The sequence below is a fragment of the Mytilus galloprovincialis genome, chromosome 7 (genome assembly GCF_965363235.1).
Source record: "Mytilus galloprovincialis chromosome 7, xbMytGall1.hap1.1, whole genome shotgun sequence".
Classification (NCBI taxonomy): Eukaryota; Metazoa; Mollusca; class Bivalvia; order Mytilida; family Mytilidae; genus Mytilus; species Mytilus galloprovincialis.
This window is the reverse complement of record NC_134844.1, coordinates 67,510,045-67,535,746: the sequence shown is the minus strand read 5'-3', so window position 1 is coordinate 67,535,746 and position 25,702 is coordinate 67,510,045. Positions and strand designations below refer to the sequence as shown.

Sequence of the window (25,702 nt, the reverse complement as noted above, 5' to 3'; positions counted from 1 at the left end):
TAATTGTCTCATTACGAATCATTTAAGTATTTACATCTCCTTATTTTTTTAACAAGAAAGCTTTATTTAGATGAGGTATAGTGACGAATTTGCATCATGCAGCATGGTTGTAAATAATTGTTAAATGCAGCACAAAAGATACATCATATATCACACTCAAGTCAATCTGCATGTAAAAAAAAAATCCTACCAAATGACTAGTAGTCTATAAAAAAAAAATCAACTATAGCATACCAAAATATATAATTTGTAAAGACTTGCATGCAATTAGGCCTATAGCTCTATATTCCTATAGATCTCATAACCATACGAAAAAAAGGCAGATTATGTGTGTGTAAGTTTTTCAGAAAATTTCAGAGAAACACTTCCTAATCAGGTGATATCAAAATACCAATTTACAAATACAGATCTTCTGCTTGTTGTATATTGCTTACTTTGATTGTATATTGACAAACTCCTACATTTAACAAATTACATCGTAAATATACATGTTTGGTGCGGATGGCAGAAATTCAAATTGATCCTTCAAGAGACAGGTGAATGTTGGAGATACTCGATCATTCCCTATTGTAAAAATACTGATTAATGTTGGGTGCGCCTAAACAGTACTAAAAAAAAATAATTTACATTTTTGTTCAGAAAGAAAACAAATTAACAAAATTAACAATAAATACGATTGGTAGGTCTTGTAATTGAGACCGCCCGTAATACGGTCGGAATATTTTCGACTGCCACTGAAAAGGAATGGACAGAAAATTTGCATTATACCAGGCTACTAATACAGCCGGGTTCCGTAGAAATACCGCAAAGGATCTCCTTAGTGCACTAAGAACAAAAAAGTGCACTAAGGACCTTGACATAATGACCTATAACTAACATACGTCCTTGCTTGACATCAGTATTAAAGTTATCTTTCATAGACGACAGTTATGATTTGTATTCTCTTTTTCACCAACTTGAAATTATACCACGCTAAACCGTTAGTTTATTCATTAATTAATCAATTAGTAACGATCAAGAGACAATTGTTTTTTGGATAAGGTTGATTGAACATGATGATTTTGAGGGGGGTGGGGTGGGGGGGGGGGGGGGGGGGGCTATGGTTTTTTTTGGAAAAAAAAGTTTGTTTCCAGTTTTTGGAGAAAAAAATAATTTGTTTTTGATTCTGAGAAAAAAAAAATGTTTGTTTCACCCTCAGCTGCCACTATATGTAATGCTAAAATTGAAAGAAAAAAATTGTTTTCGACTTGTCGCGAAAAAAATAGATTGTTTTTCGCCATAAGCGAAAAAAAAAAATTTGTCAAGAAAAAAAACATAGCCCCCCCCCCCCCCCCCCCCCGAAAATCAAATGGTTGCTGCCTTACTCTAGTTTGATGACAAATTCGCTTCTTGTTCCATTGAATATAAAGGAATTAGTTATCTAAAATATATTTCTTTCTTTCTTCAAAGATTAATAAAACAATTAGTTAAAATGGCTATGTATATATGGCTTCATCGCTAGGCTAATAAAGAATTACCTTAACTGATAAAAAGGTAATTAATATGAATTTGTTTCGAAATTTTTCTTATATATTTGAACAATTATAAAAACATTATCCTAAGGCTTGCTTATTTGTCCACTTACCCCCCCCCCCCCCCCCCTGGATCCGCCACTGATATACTTGTTATTTTAAAGTCATTTACTAGTTCTAGATCCGAGCACCTATTTTAGGATATATATATATGTCTAATTTACCGTATATATGATAACTGCGAGAAAATGAATAATACACAAGTTGATTATTGTCTCTTCTCTGCTAATTAATGTGCATGCAATATTCACTCTGATTTACTTGTGCATGTTGTGAGACCACCGACACTAATAATTACCTCAAAGTTAAAGGTGCTCCGTTAATGGGAAGATCATATCGGATCCGACCAATTTATTGGTTCCATTCCCCCAATTACAAGTCAACACGGCTCCTTAGAAAAAATGCATTGCAATGCGTCATAATTATCTGGATTACTAAGTATTTCCATATAACTTCGAAAACAGACAATAATTTATTTCACTGGATGAGACTGGACTGACGGATTTTTTAATGGATTGGTAATTTTTATGTTTTACACAAGTTTACATGGCAAGATTCTTCACCTTTTTCACCACAGGCTGTGCCACAGGTACTTGTTTCTATCCATTGGCATTGGAAGACCAACAAGTGCCTGTGTTTTTCACCCTACAAATCAAATGGTTGCCTTACACATTGTTACAGCTACACGACCTAAAACATATTCATGTAAACATTTGGTATCATTCATTTTCTGTGACAACTCTTCATCAGTGACCTGAGTGTAAGGATGACAGTGGCGGATCCAGAACTTTTAAATTTTTTTTTGGGGGGGGGGGAGAAGGGTGTGCTTGCTCCATACATGCTTCAGTGATCCTCGATATAATCATGATAATCGACAAATTTTTCACACGAAAAGGGGGGGAAGGGGGAAGGCTTTCCCCTTAATTAGAAATCTCTATTTTCAGGCATAGGCTCATATAAATTTGCCTTTTGAAGAACTGAGATAAAAACATGAGACGGCTAATGAGTTTTCAGCTGCTTTACATCATTGTACATTAAAATACATCATGAACATACATGTGACATACACAATTATATATAGGGCCATTTAAAAAGCTATTTTTTGCAATACTTAAATAATGCAGGATCAAATCTTGATCGTAGTTGAAATTGTTAGCTTTAAACATTAAAAAATGAACACCCAAAGTTTAAAAATAAGAATGACCACATAGTCTTTAATGTATGTGCTATTGCCATGAAACTAGGTCATTGTAGGTAAACTGTCATCTATTCCCTTAAATCTGAGTTCACGCCAATTAAATTAATTAAAATTAGAATTAAAATTAGTCGAGTATATCTAGTCTATTAGGTCTCTAGTTTGGATAGTGTATAACTTGCAAATTAAAATCATACTCCTTCCAAATTTATTTCTTTAAATATTATGGATGAAATAGAATGAAATTAAATTGGATGAATGTGGCATTTTTTTTTAGGTAAAGTAGTGATTTGGTATAGTTTGAAAGGTTTTGAAAAATATTAGTATGTCAAACTTAATTATAGACCCTTTAAAAACAAAATTATTCTTATTTTGAGTTACAGCTTATAGATTTTTCTATAATGTTGATCAGAGGCGGATCCAGCCATTTTAAAAGGTGGGGGTCCAAACCCAGAGTAAACATGGTAAAGGGGGGTTCCAACTATATGCTCCCATTCAAATGCATTGCTCGGCAAAAGAAAAGGGGTGGTTCAAACCCCCGGGACCCCCCCCCTGGATCTGCCAATGTTGATGTGGTTCTGTCCCAAAAGTAGTACACTGCACTGTATAAGTCTTTTGTTTGGATATAGCCAGTGCAATTTTTACCTCACTGTTCTATTTCATGCTAATGGAACAGTAAGATTTTGCCATCACTTGGTGTCTGTTGTTGTTCGTCGTCGTCTTTCTGGTGTTCTCCTCTAAAACCACTTAAAGTTAACCAATTTCTACCAAACTTAAGCTGAATGATCCTTCATGTTATATCTATGGGTATCTAAAACACCGTTTTTGTTGAACCTGCAACTTTTGTTGCAGAAAGCTCGACATAGGGATAGTGATCCGGCAGCGGTGTTAGCTTACTTCTTAAAAGCTTTATATTTTAGAAGGTGGAAGACCAGGATCCTTCATACTTTGTATATATGGATGCCTCAGGTTACAAAGTTTCTGTCAGTCACATGTCCAAAGTCCTTGACCTCATTTTCATGGTTCAGTGACTACTTGAAAAAAAAGTTAAGATTTTTTGTAATGTTAAATTCTCTCTTATAAGTAATAGGATAGCTATATTTGGTATGTGTGTACCTTGCAAGGTCCTAATGCCCGTCAGACAGCTTTCACTTGACCTCAACCTCATTTCATGGATCAGTGAACAAGGTTAAGTTTTGGTGGTCAAGTCCATATCTCAGATACTATAAGCAATAGGTCTAGAATATGCGGTGTATGGAAGCACTGTAAGGTGTACATGTCCAACTGGCAGGTGTCATTTGACCTTGATCTCATTTTCATGGTTCAGTGTTTATAGTTAAGTTTTTGTGTTTTGGTCTGTTTTTCTCATACTGTATGCAATAGGTCTACTATAATTGGTGTATGGAATGATTAAAAGGTGTACATGTCAAGCTGGCAGGTGTCATCTGATCTTTACCTCATTTTCATGGTTCAGTGGACAAAGTTAAGATTTTGAGTTTTGGTCTTTTTTTCTAATACTATATGTCATGTATGCAATAGGTCAACTATATTTGATGTATGGAAATATTTTATAATCTATATATCAGTCAACCAGGTTTTATTTGACTTTGACCTCATTTTCAAGGTTCATTGCTCAGTGTTAAGTTTTTGTGTTTTGGTCTGTTTTCTTAAACTATAAGCATAATATCAGCTGTATTTGTTGTATGGAAGGATTATCAGGTGCACATGCCTGCCTGGCATGGCTCATCTAACCTTGACCTATTTTTCAGGGTTCATTGGTCAATGTTTAGCTTTCTTGGTTAATGTTAAATTTATGTGACAGTTGTAATAAAGCTTTATATTTAGGACTATCAACATAAAATCAATGATTAGTAAAGAAGGCGAGACATTTCAGCGTGTGCACTCTTGTTGTTTTGTTTTCTGTTTCGTCAAAAAACATTGTGATCATGGCTATAAACATACTAAATAAAAACATAGGAGGAAAGGTACAAATGTAGGTTTGGCTTTTATCTCAAAACCCAAATTAAAGGATTAAGAGCAAATCTGACACAGAGTTAGTTGTTCATTATAGGTGAAGTTCTATCAACAATAAATTTTCAGACAAGTGTAACAACCCATTGTTGGGTTGCTGCCACTAGATTGGTAATATTAAGGAAATATTGCTGTTTTTATACGACTGCAAAAAGTGTTTTTTGTTGTGATCATATATTGGTATCGTGTAGTTGCTGTCTGAAGCCATTTGGTTTTCGCATAATTACTTTAGGATAAGTTAATAGAAATCTATGAAATTCAAATAAAAAGGAAGGTTGGGATTTATTTTGGGAGTTTTTGTCTAGAGTTTAGGAATTGGGCATTTTAGGGACCAAAAGGTTCAAAAATTTAACTTTTTTTGATTTTATAGAAAATGAATTATGGGGGTTCTTTGATATGCCAAATCTAACTGTGTATTTAGATTCTTAATTTTTTGGTCCTGTTTAAATTGGTCTACCTTAAGGTCCAAAGGGTCCAAAATTAAACTTATTTTGATTTTAACAATATTTAAATTCTTGGTGTTCTTTAATATCATGAATATGCTGAATCTGAATATTTACTTAGATTTTTTATTATGGGCCCAGTTATCAAGTTGGTCCAAACAGGAGTTCAAAATTTTACTTTTTTTAATTTCAACAAAAATTGAATATATGGGGATCCTCGATATGCTGAACATGCTGAATCTAACCATTCATTTAGATTTTTGATAATTTGGCCTGTTATCAAATTGGTCTACATGGAGGTCTGAAGGGTCCAAACTTGAACTTATTTGATTTCATAAAAAAATGAATTATTGGGGTTCTTTAATCATGGTAATATGCTGCATCTAACCATGTACTAAGATTTTGAATATTGGACCATATTAGAGGTTAATTGTCAATTTAAAATTTTTAATTACTTGGACCACATTCATTCTGTGTCAGAAACCTATGCTGTGTCAAACATTGAATCACAATCCAAATTCAGAGCTGTATCAAGCTTTAATGTTGTGTCCATACTTGCACCAACTGTCAGGGTTCAACCTGTACAGTCGTATTCAGCTCAGCCATGCGTAGCATTTTTATTGGTTATTATCTTGAATCTTATTTCTGATAAAGATATACTGTAAAAAGCAAATATAATTCGCAAAGTAAAGTCTACAAATATGATATTAATACACCAAAAATTGTCAATTGACCCCATAAGGAGTTATTGCCTTTTAAAGACATTTTTTTACAATTTGTTCATCTAGTTTGCTAAATACTCTAAAGAATCTTCTCCTTTGAAGTGACATTGCGGAATATATTACAGCCAAACTTGGACTGAATGAGTTTCAGAGTAACTAGTTTAAAGTTTGAAAATGATGACTGGCAAAAAGTCTGTGAAATGAAATAGCACAAATATTCCATTCTTTTAAAATATTATTGTATATAAAGAAAAACACATACTGATGTTTAATAATAGTTTTTACCCTTTTTATGTTTAGGACAACATGGACAAGAAATATAGAAAAATAATGAAAAATATAAACAGAACTTACAATAGAAATGAGCGGCAAAACAAGATAAACAGAATACAACAAGTCCTAAACGGTAAGACCACTTCTATATACTGTAAATTCAGAAATTATTGCTTGCATTTATTATTGTGATTTTTCACGAACGGACAACTTATTGTGATTACAAAAAAAATCTGCATAAAGATATATATATATGTTCTGTTATCAAAACATGAGTTCTTATTTTTGCAATACTCACCACTCACATTATTCGCATTACTAAAAACTTCTCGATAATTTCTGAATTACAGAAATAAAAGTATTTGCCTTTGAATGATGACTTGTATAAAAATAAGAAGATGTGGTATACATGGTAAACGAGTGACTTATCCACCAGAGTTCAATAAAGTGGATGCAAGAAATTAAAGGCCAATGATGGGCCAGCCTTCAATAATGAGAAAACACTTCCTTTATAGGTCAGCCAATGAAGATCCCAATATGAAAAGATTTAAACAATCCAATTTAGTTCAACATGTTTAAAGTCAATAACAAAAAAAAAAATCATGTCTGTGAGCACTCAATCTTACCATAATCATGATAATATAGGACAGTGGTTCAAATTACACAACATATGAACATTCTATAACAACTATTGCAAGTGGCTCAACTTTAAATATCACTGCAAGGCACTAAACAACGAATATTAAATTTGGACACAAAGCACTGAAATAAGAGAACTCATAAGTACGAATATCAAATGAAAGTTTCTCAAAATGTTCATTAAACATGATAAAATAAGCTTATTTATATTACTGTTTTTTTGTCCATTTAAACATTTGTTTTTAATTTTTTTTATTTATAGGTCAGATATATTGGTTTTTATGATCATCAACAGGTCCTGCAGGGTCTATCCTGAAGAGGAAACTTAATTGTTAATACTTTTCTACATAATGTGCTAATTGTATTAAATAATGTGAAATGAACTGTGTGTTTTTCTGGAAAAAGAAATAGAAAAAATTCTACAAAATTGCTATTAACAAATTGGAGTACTATCAAAGATGCACAAGAACACAATTGTGTAAAATGTAACAACCTACATATTCACTGATGGATTATGGAGAAATTAAGAAAAAAATAGTATCTTTGTCATGTTTGTTGTCGAAATAAACAACTGCCTTATCCATTCATGTACATGGCTCCATTATATCAAATATACAGAGAAGATGTTTGAAGAAAAAGTTGTCAAAATTTATTCAACGAATTGAAGGAAGATGTCTTGTGGATGGAATTATTTATGCACTGAACTGTTATGTAGGGGGTCGAATAATTGTACACAGCAGCTGAAACAGAAGACAAGTTAATTTAACATGAAAAGTGTTTATTTTATTTAATATGCAAATATGAGCACAATATTAATAACATCACAAATAGTATGATATTCATAGCGTTTTTCTTATTATTGTATTGTCTTAAACATGCTAAACAGTCAGCCTTTTGTCTTTGTATGTTAAATACTCACCATGAAAATTTGTATTAAAGTTTTAATAATCTTTTGTATCAATAATTCAGTCTAGGAAAAATTATATTTATTCTGTCATGAATTTTCCATAGAGAAAAAATAGGGGAAAACATTTCCTTAAGGGAAATTTGATGATCAGAAATTTCCTTAGAGGAAATTTGAAGAACAATGATTTCCTTAGAGGAAATTTAATGTCTTGAATTTTCCCTCAAGGAAAAGTGTTTGTCAACAATTTCCTCACAGGAAAAAGTTTTTCCTCCAAGGAAAATTTGAAGCTGCAAATTTCCTCACAGGAAAAAGTATTTCCTCAAAGGAAAATTTGAAGCCGCAAATTTCCTCAAAGGAAATAGAATTTCCTCAAAGGAAAATTTGAAGTCGCAAATTTCCTCAAAGGAAAAAGAATTTCCTCCAAGGAAATAGAATTTCCTCTAAGGAAATAGAATTTCCTCAAAGGAAATGTTTATGCAGCAAATTCCCTAAGGGAAATCTTTTTCCCTCGAGGAAAAAACAATTTCCCTTGAGGAAAAATCTTTTTCCTTTAGGGAAATTTGATTTCCCTTGAGGAAAACTACTTTTCCTCTAAGGAAATTGTTGAAAAAAGGGGCATAACTTTTTCAACAGTGGTGCTAGAGCCAAAAATTTTTAAGACAAATATCAGGGAACCAATGCCAACCAAGTTATCAACTTCATTTTGACTTAACTCCAAAAATTAAGGTGACAACTTTTGCACTCAGCGGAATTGCAAACTTGTCCCGGAGACTGTTATAGGACCACAAGATTTGAATGAAACAGCCAGTGTAAGACTCGCACGAACGCCAGATTTAGTTAGAGGGGCGATATTCTGAAGCGTTTTTTTTAATTATTGGTCACTCATGTTTAGAAAGAAAGGGGAGAAATCCAAACAATTATCGACCAATCACAAACGTTGTTGCAAATTTGACCTTAAGACGTCAAAGAATTTCCCATAATGCAATTATTGCATATAAATAAAAAAAAACTATTATACCAATTGAATAAAAAATATTGCATTTGAATGAAAATTATACCATTTGAATGAAAAATTATACCATTTGAATAAAAAATATTGCATTTAAATGAAAAAATATTGCATTTAAATGAAAAAATATTGCATTTAAATGAAAAATTATACCATTTAAATAAAAAAAATATTGCATCTAAATGAAAAATATACCATTCAAATGAAAAAAATATTGCATTTCAATGAAGAAATATACCAATTAAATATAAAATATTGCATTTGAATGAAAAATATCGAATTTTTGCTACCAATACCATGCCATAGAAAAAAAGACATAGAATTTAATGATAATTTTATTTTCTTTGTTCGGGATTTTTGTTTTATCTGTTTTTTTTGGGTTTTTTTTTTTTTTTTGTATTTTCTGTTTTAAAGAAATAACATTAATTTTAGTTCATTCTTCATTTGATATAACTTACTATTCCGTTCATTAAAAAGAAAATGTTAAATATTTTATCTTAAAAAAGGTATACAATATGTATACTTTTTGGTTAAATGTTAACTTTCATTATTACAAATATTTGACAAGAAGATATAAAGAATGCAGTAAAGTTGTAACAACGCCGTTGAAAGGTGAACCATGTCTTATATTATCGTTGTTTTTGACGAGAAAATACAGTAGGGTCAAGATTTGGAAGGTTAAATATCAGAACGTCCTATGTAAATACCATATATGTTACCCGACATATTATACCACCAACATCACTACATGTATTAGATAGCACTGTAACATATGAAACGAGAGTTTGTGGAGGTTAAATATCAGAATGTCCGATATAAATACAAGGTACAATACCCGATTCATACTATAATTGACCTTTTTACATATGTGAGGGCCCTCATGGGGTTTTTGATTATGTGATTACTTGGCCGTTTTTTTAATGATTATTTGATTATTAAGCCAAATATTTCATGATTATTTGATTACCTAGGACTGTATTTTTAGTTTATGATTATTTGATTACTAAAGATAAGCAAATATTTAATGATTATGTGATTATATTGGCAAAAAAATGGTGATTATGTGATTACTAGGACCCCCCATGAGGGGCCTCATATGTGAGATAACACTATAACACATGCAGTTGAACGGCAAACGATTTAATGGCTTCTAAGTTCAAGACATTGGTCACGTGATAAAAGGTCAGAGTTTACGATTTTTTTGTAAACGTGCATGCCTCGTGGTTTTTGGACTCGTATCGTCTTATTTGTACTCGTACATTAATAAAAACCAAAGTGTTCAATTCTAGATTGAATAAGCTTTCTTATTTTATATAATTATAATAAAAAAGTATTGTTAAAATGTTATAAATTCACGAGCGAAGTGAAACTTTTTTTCTGAAAATTTGCGTAGGTCCACGGAAAATCCTTAATAAATCCTTAAATAGGTTTGGTAACGTGTTGAGAGGTATAAAATATGAAGTTAAACCATTTTTTGCTCCTAATATTACAATATCAGATCACAAAAACCCCGGATACGCAATTCTGTCAGATTATTCGTGGCGAAGCGGAGATCAAAGGGAGATAACTCGGTACGCGCATCGTAGGAAATTGCAAGTTCACAATAGTAAATATGAGTAAAATTAATGATTGCAGATCTATTTCGACGAGTTCTTGAATACCGTTCAATATTCCATGTTCCTCTACTGTTGTAACATTAAAATAGTCATGGAAGTTCAAGTTCTTACAGGTTTTTGAACACTTCCAAAGAAGACACTTACCAACATTTTATATCAGACTGACTCTCTGAAACTTGAATATATTGTATATATTCTCAAACACCCTTTTAGTAGATACAAGGATACAAGATGGGTTTATCAGTCATTTGTCAGAAGAACCTGTGTAACAATAGAAGCAGAAGCAGAAGATTACATTTAAACAAAAATATGGGGGAAAAAAGGAAATACATGTATATAGTCTTCAAAATTGTGACCATTACCATAGATTGAAAATAAAATCAATCTGAAGTAGCCAGAAGTACATGTACAATTTTTGTTTTATTATAGCTGCTTTAAGATACAGTTGCAGATCTCAGGGAGTCTGATGATTGGAACCTCCTCTTTTTATGGGAGATTAATGCATTTGAATGGGATCATGCATATAGTTGGAACCCTCCTTTTTATCCTTGGTTGAGAATACCACCACTTATGTTTAAAATTTTCTGGATTCACCCTGAGATAAGAAACTACATAAGTTGTACAAGTTCTGTTGCTTGCCTTAATCAAGAGAAAAAATCTGAACATTCAAAGAACCAGAAAGGGATTTAAAACATAATAATCAACACAAAGATCACTGAACAAAAGCTGTATTGTAATCTGATATATCCTGCAGTTATCATAAATCCTGTTATATGTATAAATATTTGAAGTTTTGCTTAATATTTTTTCTTCTTTCTTATATTTGAATTCAAAAGTCCTGCAACCAACTGTTAAGTGCTTGATAATCAATTATTGATTGGATAATAACATCAGCTGACCAGTAAATAAAATTTGAAAATGCTTAGTTGAAATAAAATAGTGGTATTATGTCATTAGATATACTGAATCAACTTCAAATTTAATCCAAATTCACATTTACCTGCACTAAAATGCATAGTCAATTGGACTACAAAAACCTGAGACTACTTCAATGTATAACATAGAGATTGTGGTCACCTCCCATGTTATAGTAGTCTTAAACAAAAACAAAACTGACTTCACTTAAATACAGTATGTTCAGAATTTTTTTGAAAAAGGACAAAGTTCAAAAAGAAATTTATTATTCTGATATCAGAAATAATCTCATAGTATCAAAGCAGAATGTCAGTTCTTTTAATTGAGATAACCAGTTTAATCACATTATTTACTTTTATAAAAAAAAATGATATTATCTGGATTTACAATCATTGACTAAGCTTGTCATCAACTCACTTACTTTACAAATGCTTTTAAAAGTTAACCTGTCAGTACTAAAATAAATAATTGTGGTATAAGACAAGATATTTTATTCAAATTAAAGGGCATATGAAGAGCAAAGTAATGTACATGTATAACAATGATTTATATATGTGTATATATAATGGATCAATGATGTTGATATAAATCAGATAAATATGGAGATAACCAACTCCATTCTTAGATTTTAAACCACAGCTAGTTCAGAGCCACACATATATTTGAAAAGGCATATGATAATTATATCTTCAATTAACAGGCAAATATTCCCAAATGCCCAATTAAAACATTATCTGTACTCTCTATATATATTGATAACTTTCTGAGTTCAAACCATTTATTTTAAATTGCAACACAGTCACTTTTCAATGCCTCTAGGTTTTCTTGAATAAAAAGCCAATTAGATTTGTCACTTGTGCTTAACTTTTCACAACTTTTTTTTAACTTATTATTATATTATAATTAAATTCTTTTCTTAAAAACTTATAAAGGGGAAACTGACATTTATGGTATAGTTGCCAATGACATAACAGCCTGGAAACTTATCACCAGAGTCCAAGTCTCTGTTAGCAGTGACAGTTAAATTACAAGTCACTTGACATACATCAACAATTAATACATTCCATTGTTTTAAGGCAAATGAGGAAAATAAGAGTAACAATAGCTTTTGCCTTACTACATGCACAAGAGAATATTAGAAATTATAATATAAATTAGAAAATATCAGAGGCAAAAAAGACAGGACTTAGCCACTGGACTTTTAGTAAAGTACCCTTACTAACCCTTAGAGGAGCTGCTGTATACTAGAAAAAATTATATTGATGATTTAATTGACCCCATCAATCAGCATTTTAGCATTACATTATTGTCAATTGCTATCTGCTCTATTTGTTCCAACCTGTCATGAGAGTCAAAATGTATTCCTAGGGTGGGAATTAAACCCATGTACGTTCATTTACTTTATTGTTCTTTGTGTACACAAAATGTACATGTCCATGAAATATATCAAATGCAAAAAATGCTGTAATGTATCATTACACCCTCATTAGTTAAGGACCAAGTAAAAGAAGTCCCTGCACCTACCTAGACGTATTTCTTGGGTAAGATTTATTATATAACTATTGAAAGTATAACACCATAAAGGTTATTGGTAAGTATATAGTAACATCAACGTGCAATTCAAGTAAACAAACTGTCAAACATAAACAATCTACCACGTGTTTGTCTGCTGTGCTTGAAAACGACCCATCAGGCTTATTTACACGAATTTTTGCTCAAGCAGACAGTTAAATATGTCCGTTTACGTTATGGGGTCTGTTAAGAATGTATTTGCTGTTATAAATTGTGTATGCATGGAAATATAAGGAAGATAACATTGATTTTTACCGTAACTTTTGAATACACAACATTCCCAAGGTATCCCCACAAAACACATGGCTACTTTGTAACGACGGCTGGTAACGTGTAGCCACTTTCTAACGGCAAATGCCATTGGATGATCTTCAAAGATCAATAATAAAATTGCTAATAAATGATTGGATACGAAATTCTGTCAGATTATAAATAGGTGAAAAAATGTAAACATTGAAATCCGCCATCTTGACGTAGGAAACAAACTAATTTTCAGTCTTGGATTAAAGGACATTGCGCACATTGCCAGCGTATCATGCATAAACAGTCATCTGCAAATATATCTTTCAATTTGTGTTTTACACTTACTTTTCTATGTTTTAGTTAATTTAATGTTTTAATTTACTACAGAATGGGACATCGTTCTCAAAGATGCCGTAGAAAAAATTATAGGTGGCGCTGTTTGTGGGCGTAAACATTTTACATACGGGTTCTTTTTTTGTCGACAAATTGACCTCTATCTGTCAGATTCAGGCGTTTGCCTTCCAACTGCATGAAACGAGAGTTGTAAGTTAAAAAAAAAACACGTATTATAACCACTGACGTCTACTTAGCTTGGATTAAAAACAATTGTGCTGACTTCAAATCAGTTTAAAAGTAACTGCAAGGTAAGTCTTATAACTTTGCATCACACAATAGATTAAATGTGAAGAGAGATAAAGCATACCCTAAAATAATCACACACAGAAATGATTCTTTTTTGGAACCAATAAGATTGTCATCAACTTAAGGTTTGAAATTCTGTATACATGTATATTATCATATATGTGTTTGTCTTTCGACATTATATACTATTGGTTAGTTGCTTAACTATTGAGAACTATTGTCGCAAACAGTAATCAAATAGCACGTGCTTGGGTGTGTATAATGTCATACTATGTTAGACAGAAGACCTCAATATATATGTATAGTTTTATAATATAGTAGGAAGCATTTAAGCAACTTTGATGTTACTTTGTCAATTTCGATAGAAAATTAAGTAGTAAGTAAGCAATGCTATTTTCCGACATCTCGCTTATATATCGTTTGCTTGCTTGCAAATGTCGTTTTACGCGGAAACTCTTTTGTATTGAACATGTTATAATTAAAGAATGCAATGTCGGCCAAGATGTTATAATGCCGACATATCAGATTGCTCTAGATCTACTTTGTAGGTATATTTATTTTAAGAAATCTTAATGCAAAATATGATACTATTTATGATGTCTTCTACTATAATTCTGACAATTTCATATTGTTTTGTATAGTTTATACACTTTTTTTATGAAACGGACAACGCCTAAACTGTGACCATACTTTGTATTAAAAATGCCATAATGCGGGGTTCACACATTGCCGATTATTGCTCCCGTTTGAGATCAGACAGCAATACGACACGAAAAGTGAAAAAGTCGGATTAGTATCCTCAATTATCTGGAATGTCCTATCATTGTCGGAATGCAGTCGTTTTAGTTCGTAACAGATTCCTACGGGTCGGGAAGGGTCCGAATAGTTCGGCAAAGCACCCCGACAGTTAGGTGCGTCCCGTAACATTCGGGGCAACTCAGCCGATTTTGTCTAGTCGGATTACAATCGTGGCTATGTCGTGACAGATTCTGCTGTATCGGATCGAATTCCGAACAATGTTTTGTGTATTCTGGCCGGTGTCCTGTGGAACGGGAATGATCTGGAGTAATTTTGCATAGCTGTTTTTCTGCCGATTGAGTCCAGATTGCATCCAGATCTTGTCGATTGCGAACCGTTTTTTGCCGAAACCGTTCCGAAACAGTCCCGTTATTAATACGAAATTCGTCAATGATACCCACGTCAGAGTCCCGACAATTACAGAATACAATACGACTGAGACCGTACAAAGCTGTTTGCAATGCGATACAGCGGACTGTGATAGGATTACGTTCCGACAGTACTTGAGCATCCCGAATATGCCGACAGTTTTTGAACGGATAACTTCCGTCAGCGTCGGTTCACTGTCGGGTCACTGTCTGATCTCTGTCGAATTACATTCGGCAGAGTCGGGACGCAGTCGTGACAGACTCGGTCGAATTTTACTTGGCGAAAAATACGAATCGGATAAGAAGCGGATTCAGAACGAGATTATCGGGACATATTCGCTTGGAAAAGGTTGAATATCGACGCTTCCTGAAAACTATCTGATTGTTGTCGTGATCAAATTATTTTTTTAACAAATTTTAATTAAAGTTTGAATTTCCATCCACGATTCACAGGATCTTGATCAAACTTTTAATAAATTTTAGTCGGGAATGGTCCTGTCAAGGACGGTAGTAAAAATCGTGAATGTGTGACCCCAGCTTAAGTATAATATACAAATAATGATGTGGGAAAGTCGATAAAATGCATTGGATCAATTGTTAATAACCATGTGTATCCTTGCGTCCTTATGTGGCTAATGATCATGACCTACTATTTTTTTTAGGACATAGTTTAGTTACAATATACTGACCTTACATAACCTACCATTTGATAACGTGACCTATGAAAGTGATAATAAGTCATACTAAATTATGTCAACATTTAGAACGTAATATTTCATAGTAATCCTTTTATTTGTATGTAAATAAGTTTACAAGTTGGTTTTCATTTTGACATTGTTGGCTTAGTCTGGACATGAGTTAAGGTTTGTGAACACACGGATTCTTTTTGTTTTTCCTGCCCTGTCTCTTTAAATCTTACAGAGTGACGCAATCGTTGTTTTTATGGTTCTAATATATAGCACCATTATCATGATTATAATATTATATTCTTATTTTCTGGTATGGTATTGTTCAAGGTTTCACGAATTGTAACACCATTTTTTACGTGTGGAACTGGATCTGCTTTTCATATACCATATATTACCATCTGATATCCCCCCGTTTTATGTAGGGTCATTGTTGATCAATCTTGTGTATTATGTACTCTTGTTTGGCCTTTTCTTTCGAAGCCGTTGCTTTGTCAGTTTAGTACCGACGCTTTAGCTTGAAAGACCGTTTAGTTTCCTTCACATTTTTGTTCTGCAAGTGTAGGCAGACGGCACGAAGTTACGAATTTAACACAAACTAGCTTGACACCGCGAACAATCTAATTACGTAACATTATGTTTTTCGCAATAGACTCAACAGTTACATGTATCTTTTTATCTTTATAAAAAAATAAATCATTCGAAATTAATTAATTTGAATTTGATTGCAGAATTATATTACTTAAAATATGGCATTCGATTTGGAAAAAATAAAGAAAATTAGAGAGAGTTTAAAACCTGTTCCCTTACCGGAACATGATGGAGTTGGTTATCCATCTTTCCTTCCATTCAGAGAGAAAGGAGCCGAACAAGCTTTAAAAGATATCATTAATTTCCAGTCAAGAGATACAGACATTATGATATGCTCGTATGCAAAGTCAGGTATTTATCTGTAACATTAAACAAACACGAATGATTAAAATTAAGCTCGAGTCATATGAGTTAATATTCATGTATTATATTCGGACTCGACGCGCTTTGTGTGCATTTTGTGTTGTTTGTGAAATTATTATTGAAATTTTACAGATATGTTTTCCATTTTTAACCGGATTTTTGTGTCAAAAATGTCGGTTATTGATTTGGGTATGTACGGCGGGCGGGCGGGCAGTAGGGCAGTAGGGCGGGCAGGCGGCAACCAAATGTTGTCCGTGCATTTACTCATGAAGCGTTCAACCAAACCTTTTAAAATTTTAATATGTTGTTACTGACAACAAAATGGAGGTCAAGTTCAATAATGGCGATTTTGACTTTTACCGTTCAGGAGTTACGGTTCTTGAAAGTTTAAAAAATGTTGTGTCCGTGCATTTACTCATGAACCGTTCAACCAAACCTTTTAAAATTTCCTATTAGGAGTTTTGGTCCTTGTAATATTGATAAATGCCAGAACACAAACAAATGTTAAAGATTCCGGTTTACTGTCATTTTGACAGCTCTTGTTGTATGTTGTCTAGTTTAATAAACATGCATAAAATTGAGAATGGAAATGGGGAATGTGTCAAAGAGACAACAACCCGACCAAATAAAAAACAACAACAGAGGGTCACCAACAGGTCTTCATTGTAACGAGAAATTCCCGTACCCGGAGGCGTCCTTCAGCTGGCCCCTAAACAAATATATACTAGTCCAGTGATAATGAACGCCATACTAATTTCCAAATTGTACACAAGAAACTAAAATTAAAATAATACAAAACTAACAAAGGCCAGAGGCTCCTGACTTGGGACAGACGCAAAAATGCGACGGGGTTAAACATGTTTGTGAGATCTCAACCAATGTAGAAAAGTAAACGCATAACAATACGCACATTAAAATTCAGTTCAAGAGAAGTCCGAGTCTGATGTCAGAAGATGTAACCGAAGAAAATAAACAAAATGACAATAATACATAAATAACAACAGACTACTAGCAGTTAACTGACATGCCAGCTCCAGACTTCAATTAAACTGACTGAAAGATTATGATTATGCATGCATTTAACGATGTTAATATCCATTTTCCCAGGAACACATTGGATAAACGAACTCACCAGTATGTTAATCCGAAAAACAGCAGAACTCGATAATAAAGACAAAGCTACGACGATGCTGGAAACCATTTCCGACTTTTCTGTCACGAATGACCTTCCATCGCCTAGACTACTCAACACTCATTGTCAGTTCCGGTATCTTCCGAAGGGACACATCGTACAAAGGGGCAAGATAATACACATGATTAGAAACCCGAAAGACACATGCGCATCGTACTATCACCATTCGAGGAAAGACAATATATTTCTTAGCTTCTTTGGAACTTGGAATGAGTTTTTCGACTTGTGGATGTCGGCAAAATGTAAGTTATTGATACATTAATAAAAAGAATAAAAATTGTATTTGCGAATGTGTTAGCAATTATTATAGTACACTGATCGAAATCTATGAAGACAGTGGTTAATTCTTGGTACCTTGGCTTTACTCCCCCCTTCCCCCCCCCCCCCCCCCCCCCCAAAAAAAAGTGACTGCTATGCGGACAGATACAATGTAGTGATATATTGAAAATGGAAACAGAGAAGGTGTAACATAGAGAACAACCAAACCAAAGAGCGGAAAACAACAAAAGGCCACCAATTAGTTTTCATGTGACCCCTTAACAAGACTATATATTAGTTCAGCAAAAATGGAAGACACTGACAGACAAAATTCCGCGAAATTAATTAACAAATTTTTTTTTAAAACAAGACTAACAAAAGGCAGGAGGTTCCTGATGTCGCTTGTGTGCATGTTCATGCAGTCGACGTACCACTCGCGAAATTTCAAAACTCTTTGTTTCATTACTTTTACAAATGAACAGCGAATTCGCAGGCATTTTCTACTACAAATAATTATATGTAGGTGGATACTATACATAATAAGTGCATTTTGATTGCCTTATACAATTGGATATTTGTAGGTGCATATGGATCATGGTACACTTATGAAAAGGGTATAGAACAAGCAGAGAAAGACTATCCTGGCATGATATTCACTTGCTCTTATGAGGAAATGAAAAAGGTTTGTGATTGTATATTTTATAATCAATATAAATTAATCTCCAACCAAATATAACCTTAGTTTGTATTCTTGGTTTATGCCTAATCACATACAAGATGTCGATAAATGATTATGTAACCTGTATCTGCACTCAGTTAGAATTGTTTTTTTTATGAAAGCACGATTGTTTGCTGTTCATTATTTCAGATGACAGTAGTGAAAGCAATATATTCTTATACATTATCTCTCGCCCCGACAAAATTTTAACTGTGTGTTTCATTATTGTAATTCATTGATTTACATGTAACAAGATTTTCAAAATGAGATACGCGTAATAAGACGGCTCTTTTTAAGTTTACAATATATTGTTATGTATTTAGAACTCTTTGAGCTGGATATGAATTCTAAAAAAAAAAATAACATGCTGTTCGTCATGTTTTATTTTTTATGCATAAACTGATATCTGGCTAAGTAATTGCACACAATGATATTTTTTCACTTTCAGTTGGGATTCGAGCGTCACTGATGAGTTCTTTGTAGACGAAACGCGCGTCTGGCGTATATACAAAATTTAGTCCTGATATCTATGATGAGTTTATTTATATATATATCCAATTCCATTTACATACATGCAGTCATTTTGAAGTACACTTAAAAAATATATGTGCATGTGAGCTTGAAACGTGTTGTGTTTCTCACTTTAATGGTTATCTATTTTTTTTTAATGGATAATAAAGGACCCCAAAACAGAGATAAGGAAGCTAGCCGACTTCCTAGAAGTACAATGCACAGATAAACTTATAGAAGACATTGCAAAAGCAACATCATTTGAGAACATGAAAGAAAATAAGATTGATTTTTCAAAAGCTGGGGACGGAACGACATTCATATATAGAAAAGGTAATTTAATACTCCTTTTTATCTTAAAGGAAACTTAAATATATTTGTCAAAAATATGCCAGATACGTATTCTTTGATTGCCGCATGCCAACTTCGCTAAATTTACATAAGACAGAGGTTCGGAGAAAAGACTACATGTACATTGTCACTGTTTTGGAGTATACAATAGGCTGTTTTGCTCCAATTCTAAATAATCTGTATTTTTATTACATGAATAATCGTTCAATGAATGAAAATATTTGGAAATTCAGTAATTTATCTTACAAGCAACTTGAAGGTATTTCTGTGCATTAAATTTAATATCGTTGCTGACATTTCTTTTAAAAGTAACATTTCCCGTTATGTTATGCACGCAAAATCATGAAGTCAATATAACACGAATTTAGATCTTTTATAACATTAAACATTTGCATTAATAAAAACTCATTTCAGTTGTGTTTGTGCTAGACATGCAAATATAGAAAAAATAAGACTACATGTAATTCTAGTGTTATATGTCTATTCCTATCAATACTTAAGTTAAAAAAATCAGAGAAGGCTTACATCATAAAGGATGAAAAAGAATTCAAAATTGAGAAAATGGACGAAAAGAAAAATCAACATCGCCATGACAAAGCACAATTAACGACAAAACGAAAAACAGCAAACTACAAAGCATTACATGGAAAACTAAACATTCCGCAACTTGAACCCAACAAACTACAAACGAAAAGGATAATATCTTTTGATTTGAGCAGATAAACAGATCTTTTTAGATTTACTCGAATAATACATTGCGTTCAATATAAAGCAATCTATTTTGATATCACATTAAAAAGTTATCTTGATATGTATGTAATACTTTCCACTGTTAGTTAAACATCTCTAAGCCCTTCTTCTGGGATTTCTAATGATTATTTTAAACGAACGTCACAATAATTATAAACTGCAGTTTCATGTGCTAGATAAGCAGTGTTCGTTCACTGAAAAATATGTAGAATTTAGTTGTAAGCAATTAATAATCAAAACGCGAGATTTGCAGAACGATTTTCTTGTTTCATAGCGAGAATATACGAAATTCCGATTTTTCTACAATGTACGATTAATATATGGTTTATCCTGTAATCTAACATGTAAGTAATGATTGTACATGTAATATTTGTTCTGGCTATGAAGAAATAACATTAAGAAATTGGTGCACACTGAATAACCCACAAAGCCACATTGTTTAGGTTATGTTATGACAGTCAGTTCTATTCATTAAATTCTAAATTCTATATTTAACGATATCATCTTGGCAAAGTGTTGATTACGTCACGGACATATGACAAAATTATGTCTATTAGTTGAAGAAACACTAGAAGACACTAGACGTTAAGCAACCAAAAGTCAATCAATTTATGAGCTAATAGACGAAAAACTTCAAGCCAATCAGAATACGTGTAACATTTAAAATTACATTTTTTTTTAGAATTAAACGTACAATGATTATAGAAGTTTTTTTCTTTCCAAACCATCAGATCAGAACAACAAGAATTAAACGCCGACCGAAACGACTACCCAGAATTAATCGGCAACAAAAAAAATAATATTTGACTGTTAATGTATTCTGAATAGATGCAAGGTACCTTAAGACTTTCTTCATATACTACACTAAAAAGAATGATGATTTTATCCTATAAAAAAAAATCCTCTTACTAATGTGCATGTTCATTAATCAAAGTTATATTTTATGAAAACACGTTCATTATCACTATGTTTCAGGAATAGTAGGAGACTGGAAAAACCACTTCACAGTAGCACAAAATGAACAATTTGATGCCCAATATGTTGAAGAGTTTCGAGACTGTTCATACAAATCTATGTTTGATTTAGAATGATTTACAGTAAAGTAATAATGTGTCAGAATTTCAGTTTTCTACGCGAGACGCGGCTTTCGTGTAGTAGATGATTTTTTGTTATTAGTTGTTAGCTGCCAGTAACTGCAAGTACTCTTAGATCTGTACTTAGAGTCTTTTTGTTGTTGGAGTGTACACCTACTCAGCCACGTCCACTCTGTGTTTTTGTACATAAATCCATCTGATGAGTTAAGCCTTTTTCAACGGATTGTTATAATTCGTTCTTATGTTGTACTTTTGAACCACTTTCCAAGTGTAAGGGGATCCCGTGTACATGCTTACCCCACTCCCCACACACACATTATATATAAATATATGTGCCTTTCTCATGTGAGGATCTTGTCATTCAGTGGTTGAAGTTTTTTATTATTGACTATAAGATTTGGGATTAACTCATTGTTGAAGGCCGTACCGTTGACCTATAGTTGTTAATTTCTGTGTCATTTGGTCTCTTGTAAAGAGTCGTCTCATTGGTAATCACTCCACAGTCATCTTTTTTTTCTATAATCATCAGTGACAATAACATTTTTTTTTAAAGTCAAAAAGGTCAAATACAGCACAAAGTTGAAGATCATTGAGTACACTACATTTGCGAATATAAGTGTTAAATAAAGAATTCTTCATCCATTTTGGCGCCATTTATATCACGTGCTGTTCGGTGTGAGCTAAGGGTCCATGTTGAGGCCGTGCTTTCACACATAAATGTTTACTTTTAATCATTGTGACTTGCATGGGGAGTTGTTTCATTAAGACTCATATCACATCTTCTTAATTATATCATGTTTATTAACATATCTTGACATTTATATTCAATTTTTTAATTGTTTTTTTTTTCTTTTATTTCTAAGATTTTCCAGTTATAGTTATAAACGCAGAATCGACTAGTCGGCATTTTAGGAATTTAGATCTTAGTGTACTTCCACCTTTAATGCCTTATATTACTGTTCTTCCACACATAGCTTTCAGTATATAACTGTTAACTACTGCAATAGTGCTATTACTATATGAAATTTTTTTTTACAAAAAGACACAATGTACAATGTAGCACTAGATTCTTTACCAATAACATAAGATGTGTAGTAACATAGATAAGACAGCAACTAAACGACAACAAATACACAAAGGACTGTCGTCAGGGGTAGACCACAGTCTTTAACAATATACAGAAGACAATATTGTAATCTAACAAATAACTACAGAACTGATTGGTATTGATTTTCATTCATTATTTCGTAGGCCTTTATTTTTCTCGTTTGAATTGTTTTACACGTGTTAACTATACCACACCTTCTAATGTATATGCAATACAAAGGTTATCTGTAATGACGAGCGCAGTTCAACAATACTATCCTCTTAAGATTTCTTTAAGAAATATTCTACACTTTTAATGAAATTTGAAAGAGGGTGTGGATGGTGGTTTACTGAAGAGTGAATAAAGGGAAAACATATAAAGTATAGAGAAAAATTGACTCAAAATAATAGTTTAAAAGAATAGAGAATAATAGACAAGAATCATAAAGAATACATTTGACATGTTTGATATGCTTTTTGGTGTTTTAATGCCACAATTACGCGCCACATTTTGGCTATTTTGTGGCAGCCAGTTTATATTGGTGAAGGAAGACGGAGTTCTCGGAGAAAACCACAGACCTTTGATAGAAAAACAGGCTATCCTAGTCAATTAAGCTTGGAGTCTAGAAATATGGCTTAAAATCAGAACACAGAAATAAAAGACATCAAGACCCTCATGCAAATTAAGTGTTAACTTCTTCAGTTTTAACATGATGATCAATTATTTGACAAAAAGACATATATTATAAACCGCCTTATAGAACAGTTGCACTTCATGGTATTCTTTTGTAGTCTAAATTTGTTTTTGTCCATGGATTTATGAGTTTTGAACAGCGGTATAATACTGTTGTATTTTCTATAATTTATGTGTACCTTTGATTAACATTTTTCTTCTATCATTTGGACTTCCATCTGTACTCGATTTTTGGGTTTTGAATGTCTTATTTTATTTGTCATTCTTTTCATTTCTAAAATCTATTAAGTATTCATTTGATCTTATTACTGTTCTTTTTTTCGACATCTCATGCGTGCCTAATGTATATTATCGTATTAAGAAACCGCAAATTTAGAGGTCTTAAAATCTATTTTGCTAAAATTAAAAAAAAAAAAAAAACAATTACAAGTGTGAAAAGTTAACTTGGTGTACATGTATCTGCCATTTTATCATAGTTATTTAATTATGTACACATGGAAAAAAAGTATTGCAACACCAAATTGATATTCAAATTAAAAAAACACTCTTTATTTTTTTGCGATATATTTTTTTGAAATAGAACAAGTTAAACATTATATAAATATCACCTGTGTTTAATTAATAAATTTCGACTCGATAAGTTCTGATCTGCACATGCAGCTACTGTACTCGTAAACAATAAAACAGATGTCTTTATCCTCATTGTTTTCAACACTTTCAATAACCAAGTCTATAAAGTAACATATATGTGATTGGCACCTTATAATTGGTCATTCACAACTCATTACTGCAGCAAGATGGCAGATAATCAGCATGAGAGAAGCAGGTATGTCGCTGTGACAGTTGTTGGTCATCACCATTCCACTATAATAAGTCGTTTTGAGAATACAAATCAGGCATCAAACGATGTTAAATATCGTCCGAGATCAAGAAGACCCCCTATAACATCTGCAAGGGAAAATCAAGCATATGAAGGTTTGTAAAAAGGAAACCCATTGCAAACAATGCAATCCTAAAAAGAGGGTGATGACCATACAGGAGCCTTTAAACAATAACTATTCGAGATCGGCTCATCGCTACAAGTTATCGTGCCATAAGACCATTTCGGGGACCTTTGCCTACGAACAGACACACAGTTGCCCGTTTCAACTATAGTGCAGAGTTCGCCAAAGTTGGAAATTAGCATGGAGGAAGATTCATTGTTCCAATGCAATTCGGTTTATCTTCCTTGGCCCGATCGTAGCCCGAATTTGAACCATATCGAGCATATTTTGGACACTATTAGGCGTTAAATGCACGAAAGGACACCCCAGTTCAAACACGTCATAAAATAAACAATATCCTTCGTCAGAAATGGTTGCTGCTACCTTAGCAACAAATTAGTCGCGTTAAGATGCGGTCATCCGTTTGAATAGAGGCTGCGCACAAAGTAATAATTCTTTGGCGTATAACGATCAACCATGATATGAACAATCATCTAAAGATGTATTTCTAAATGTCTGGCATTGTAAAGTTCGACTACAGTAAAAGTAGTATTGTACAAAAAACACTTGATTTTGTTATGCAAGTTTTGTTTAGACATTTGTTGTTCGTTTTAATGCCAATGTTATCATTAACTACGTTTCAATATTATTTTACAAATATGTTATCATATTCCATCCAAAATAAGAGGTTGATTTTTTAAGTTTTAAAAAATCAAGCTGTTGAAATACTTTTTCAATGTGTATAGTTTGTTACAAGGTAAGAACATCAAATTGTGTCTATAGATAAAGAAGATGTAGTATGATTGGCAATGAAACAACTAAACACCAAAAGTGGATATAAGAAGAGACGGGCTCCAGCTAGCCCCTAAACAAAAAATGTTGCTACACCTTACAATCATTCCATGCACCAAATATAGTAGACCTATTTCATAAGGTATTAGAAAAAAAGATCAAAACCCCCCAAAAAACATAATTATAACCACTGAACCATGAAAATGAGGCAAAAGTTAGATGACACCCGTCAGTTGAACCTGTTCGCCTTACAATCCTTCTATACACCGAATATACATGTACTACTTGTATTGCTTATAGTATCTGAGATATAGACTTGACCACCAAAAATTAACCTTGTTCACTGATCCATGAAATAAGGTCAAGCTCAAGTGAAGTCTGACGAGTATGAGGACCTTGTAAGGTACGCACATATCAAATATCCTACTTATCCTATTACTTATAGTAAGAGAGAATTAAACCTAACCAAGCATCTTAACTTTTTTCAAGTAATCACTGAACCATGAAAATGAGGTCAAGGACATTTGACATGTGACTGAGGGAAACTTCATAACATGAGGCGTCAATATACAAAGTATGAATCATCCAGGTCTTCAACCTTCCAAAATATAAAGCTTTTAGAACTAAGCTAACGCCGCTGCTGCCGGGTCACTATCCGTATGTCGAGCTTTCTGCGACAAAAATTGCAGA

General features: G+C 32.8%; 1 protein-coding gene and 1 long non-coding RNA gene across 2 annotated transcripts; both read left to right on the top strand.

Moving 5' to 3' along the window:
* The first annotated feature begins 1,824 nt into the window (after positions 1-1,824).
* On the top strand, positions 1,825-8,553 carry LOC143083516 (uncharacterized). The gene is made up of 3 exons (XR_012980755.1): positions 1,825-2,089; positions 6,263-6,368; positions 7,137-8,553. It is a non-coding gene; the product is annotated as an uncharacterized LOC143083516 (long non-coding RNA).
* Positions 8,554-13,664: 5,111 nt separating this feature from the next.
* Positions 13,665-21,454, top strand: LOC143084247 (sulfotransferase 1C4-like). Its single transcript, XM_076260656.1, has 6 exons — positions 13,665-13,780; positions 16,362-16,572; positions 17,692-18,018; positions 18,616-18,716; positions 19,433-19,595; positions 21,339-21,454. The coding sequence occupies exons 2-6, from the start codon at positions 16,380-16,382 to the stop codon at positions 21,452-21,454; spliced, it is 900 nt and encodes a 299-aa protein (XP_076116771.1). The 5' UTR covers positions 13,665-13,780; positions 16,362-16,379.
* Positions 21,455-25,702: the final 4,248 nt, after the last annotated feature.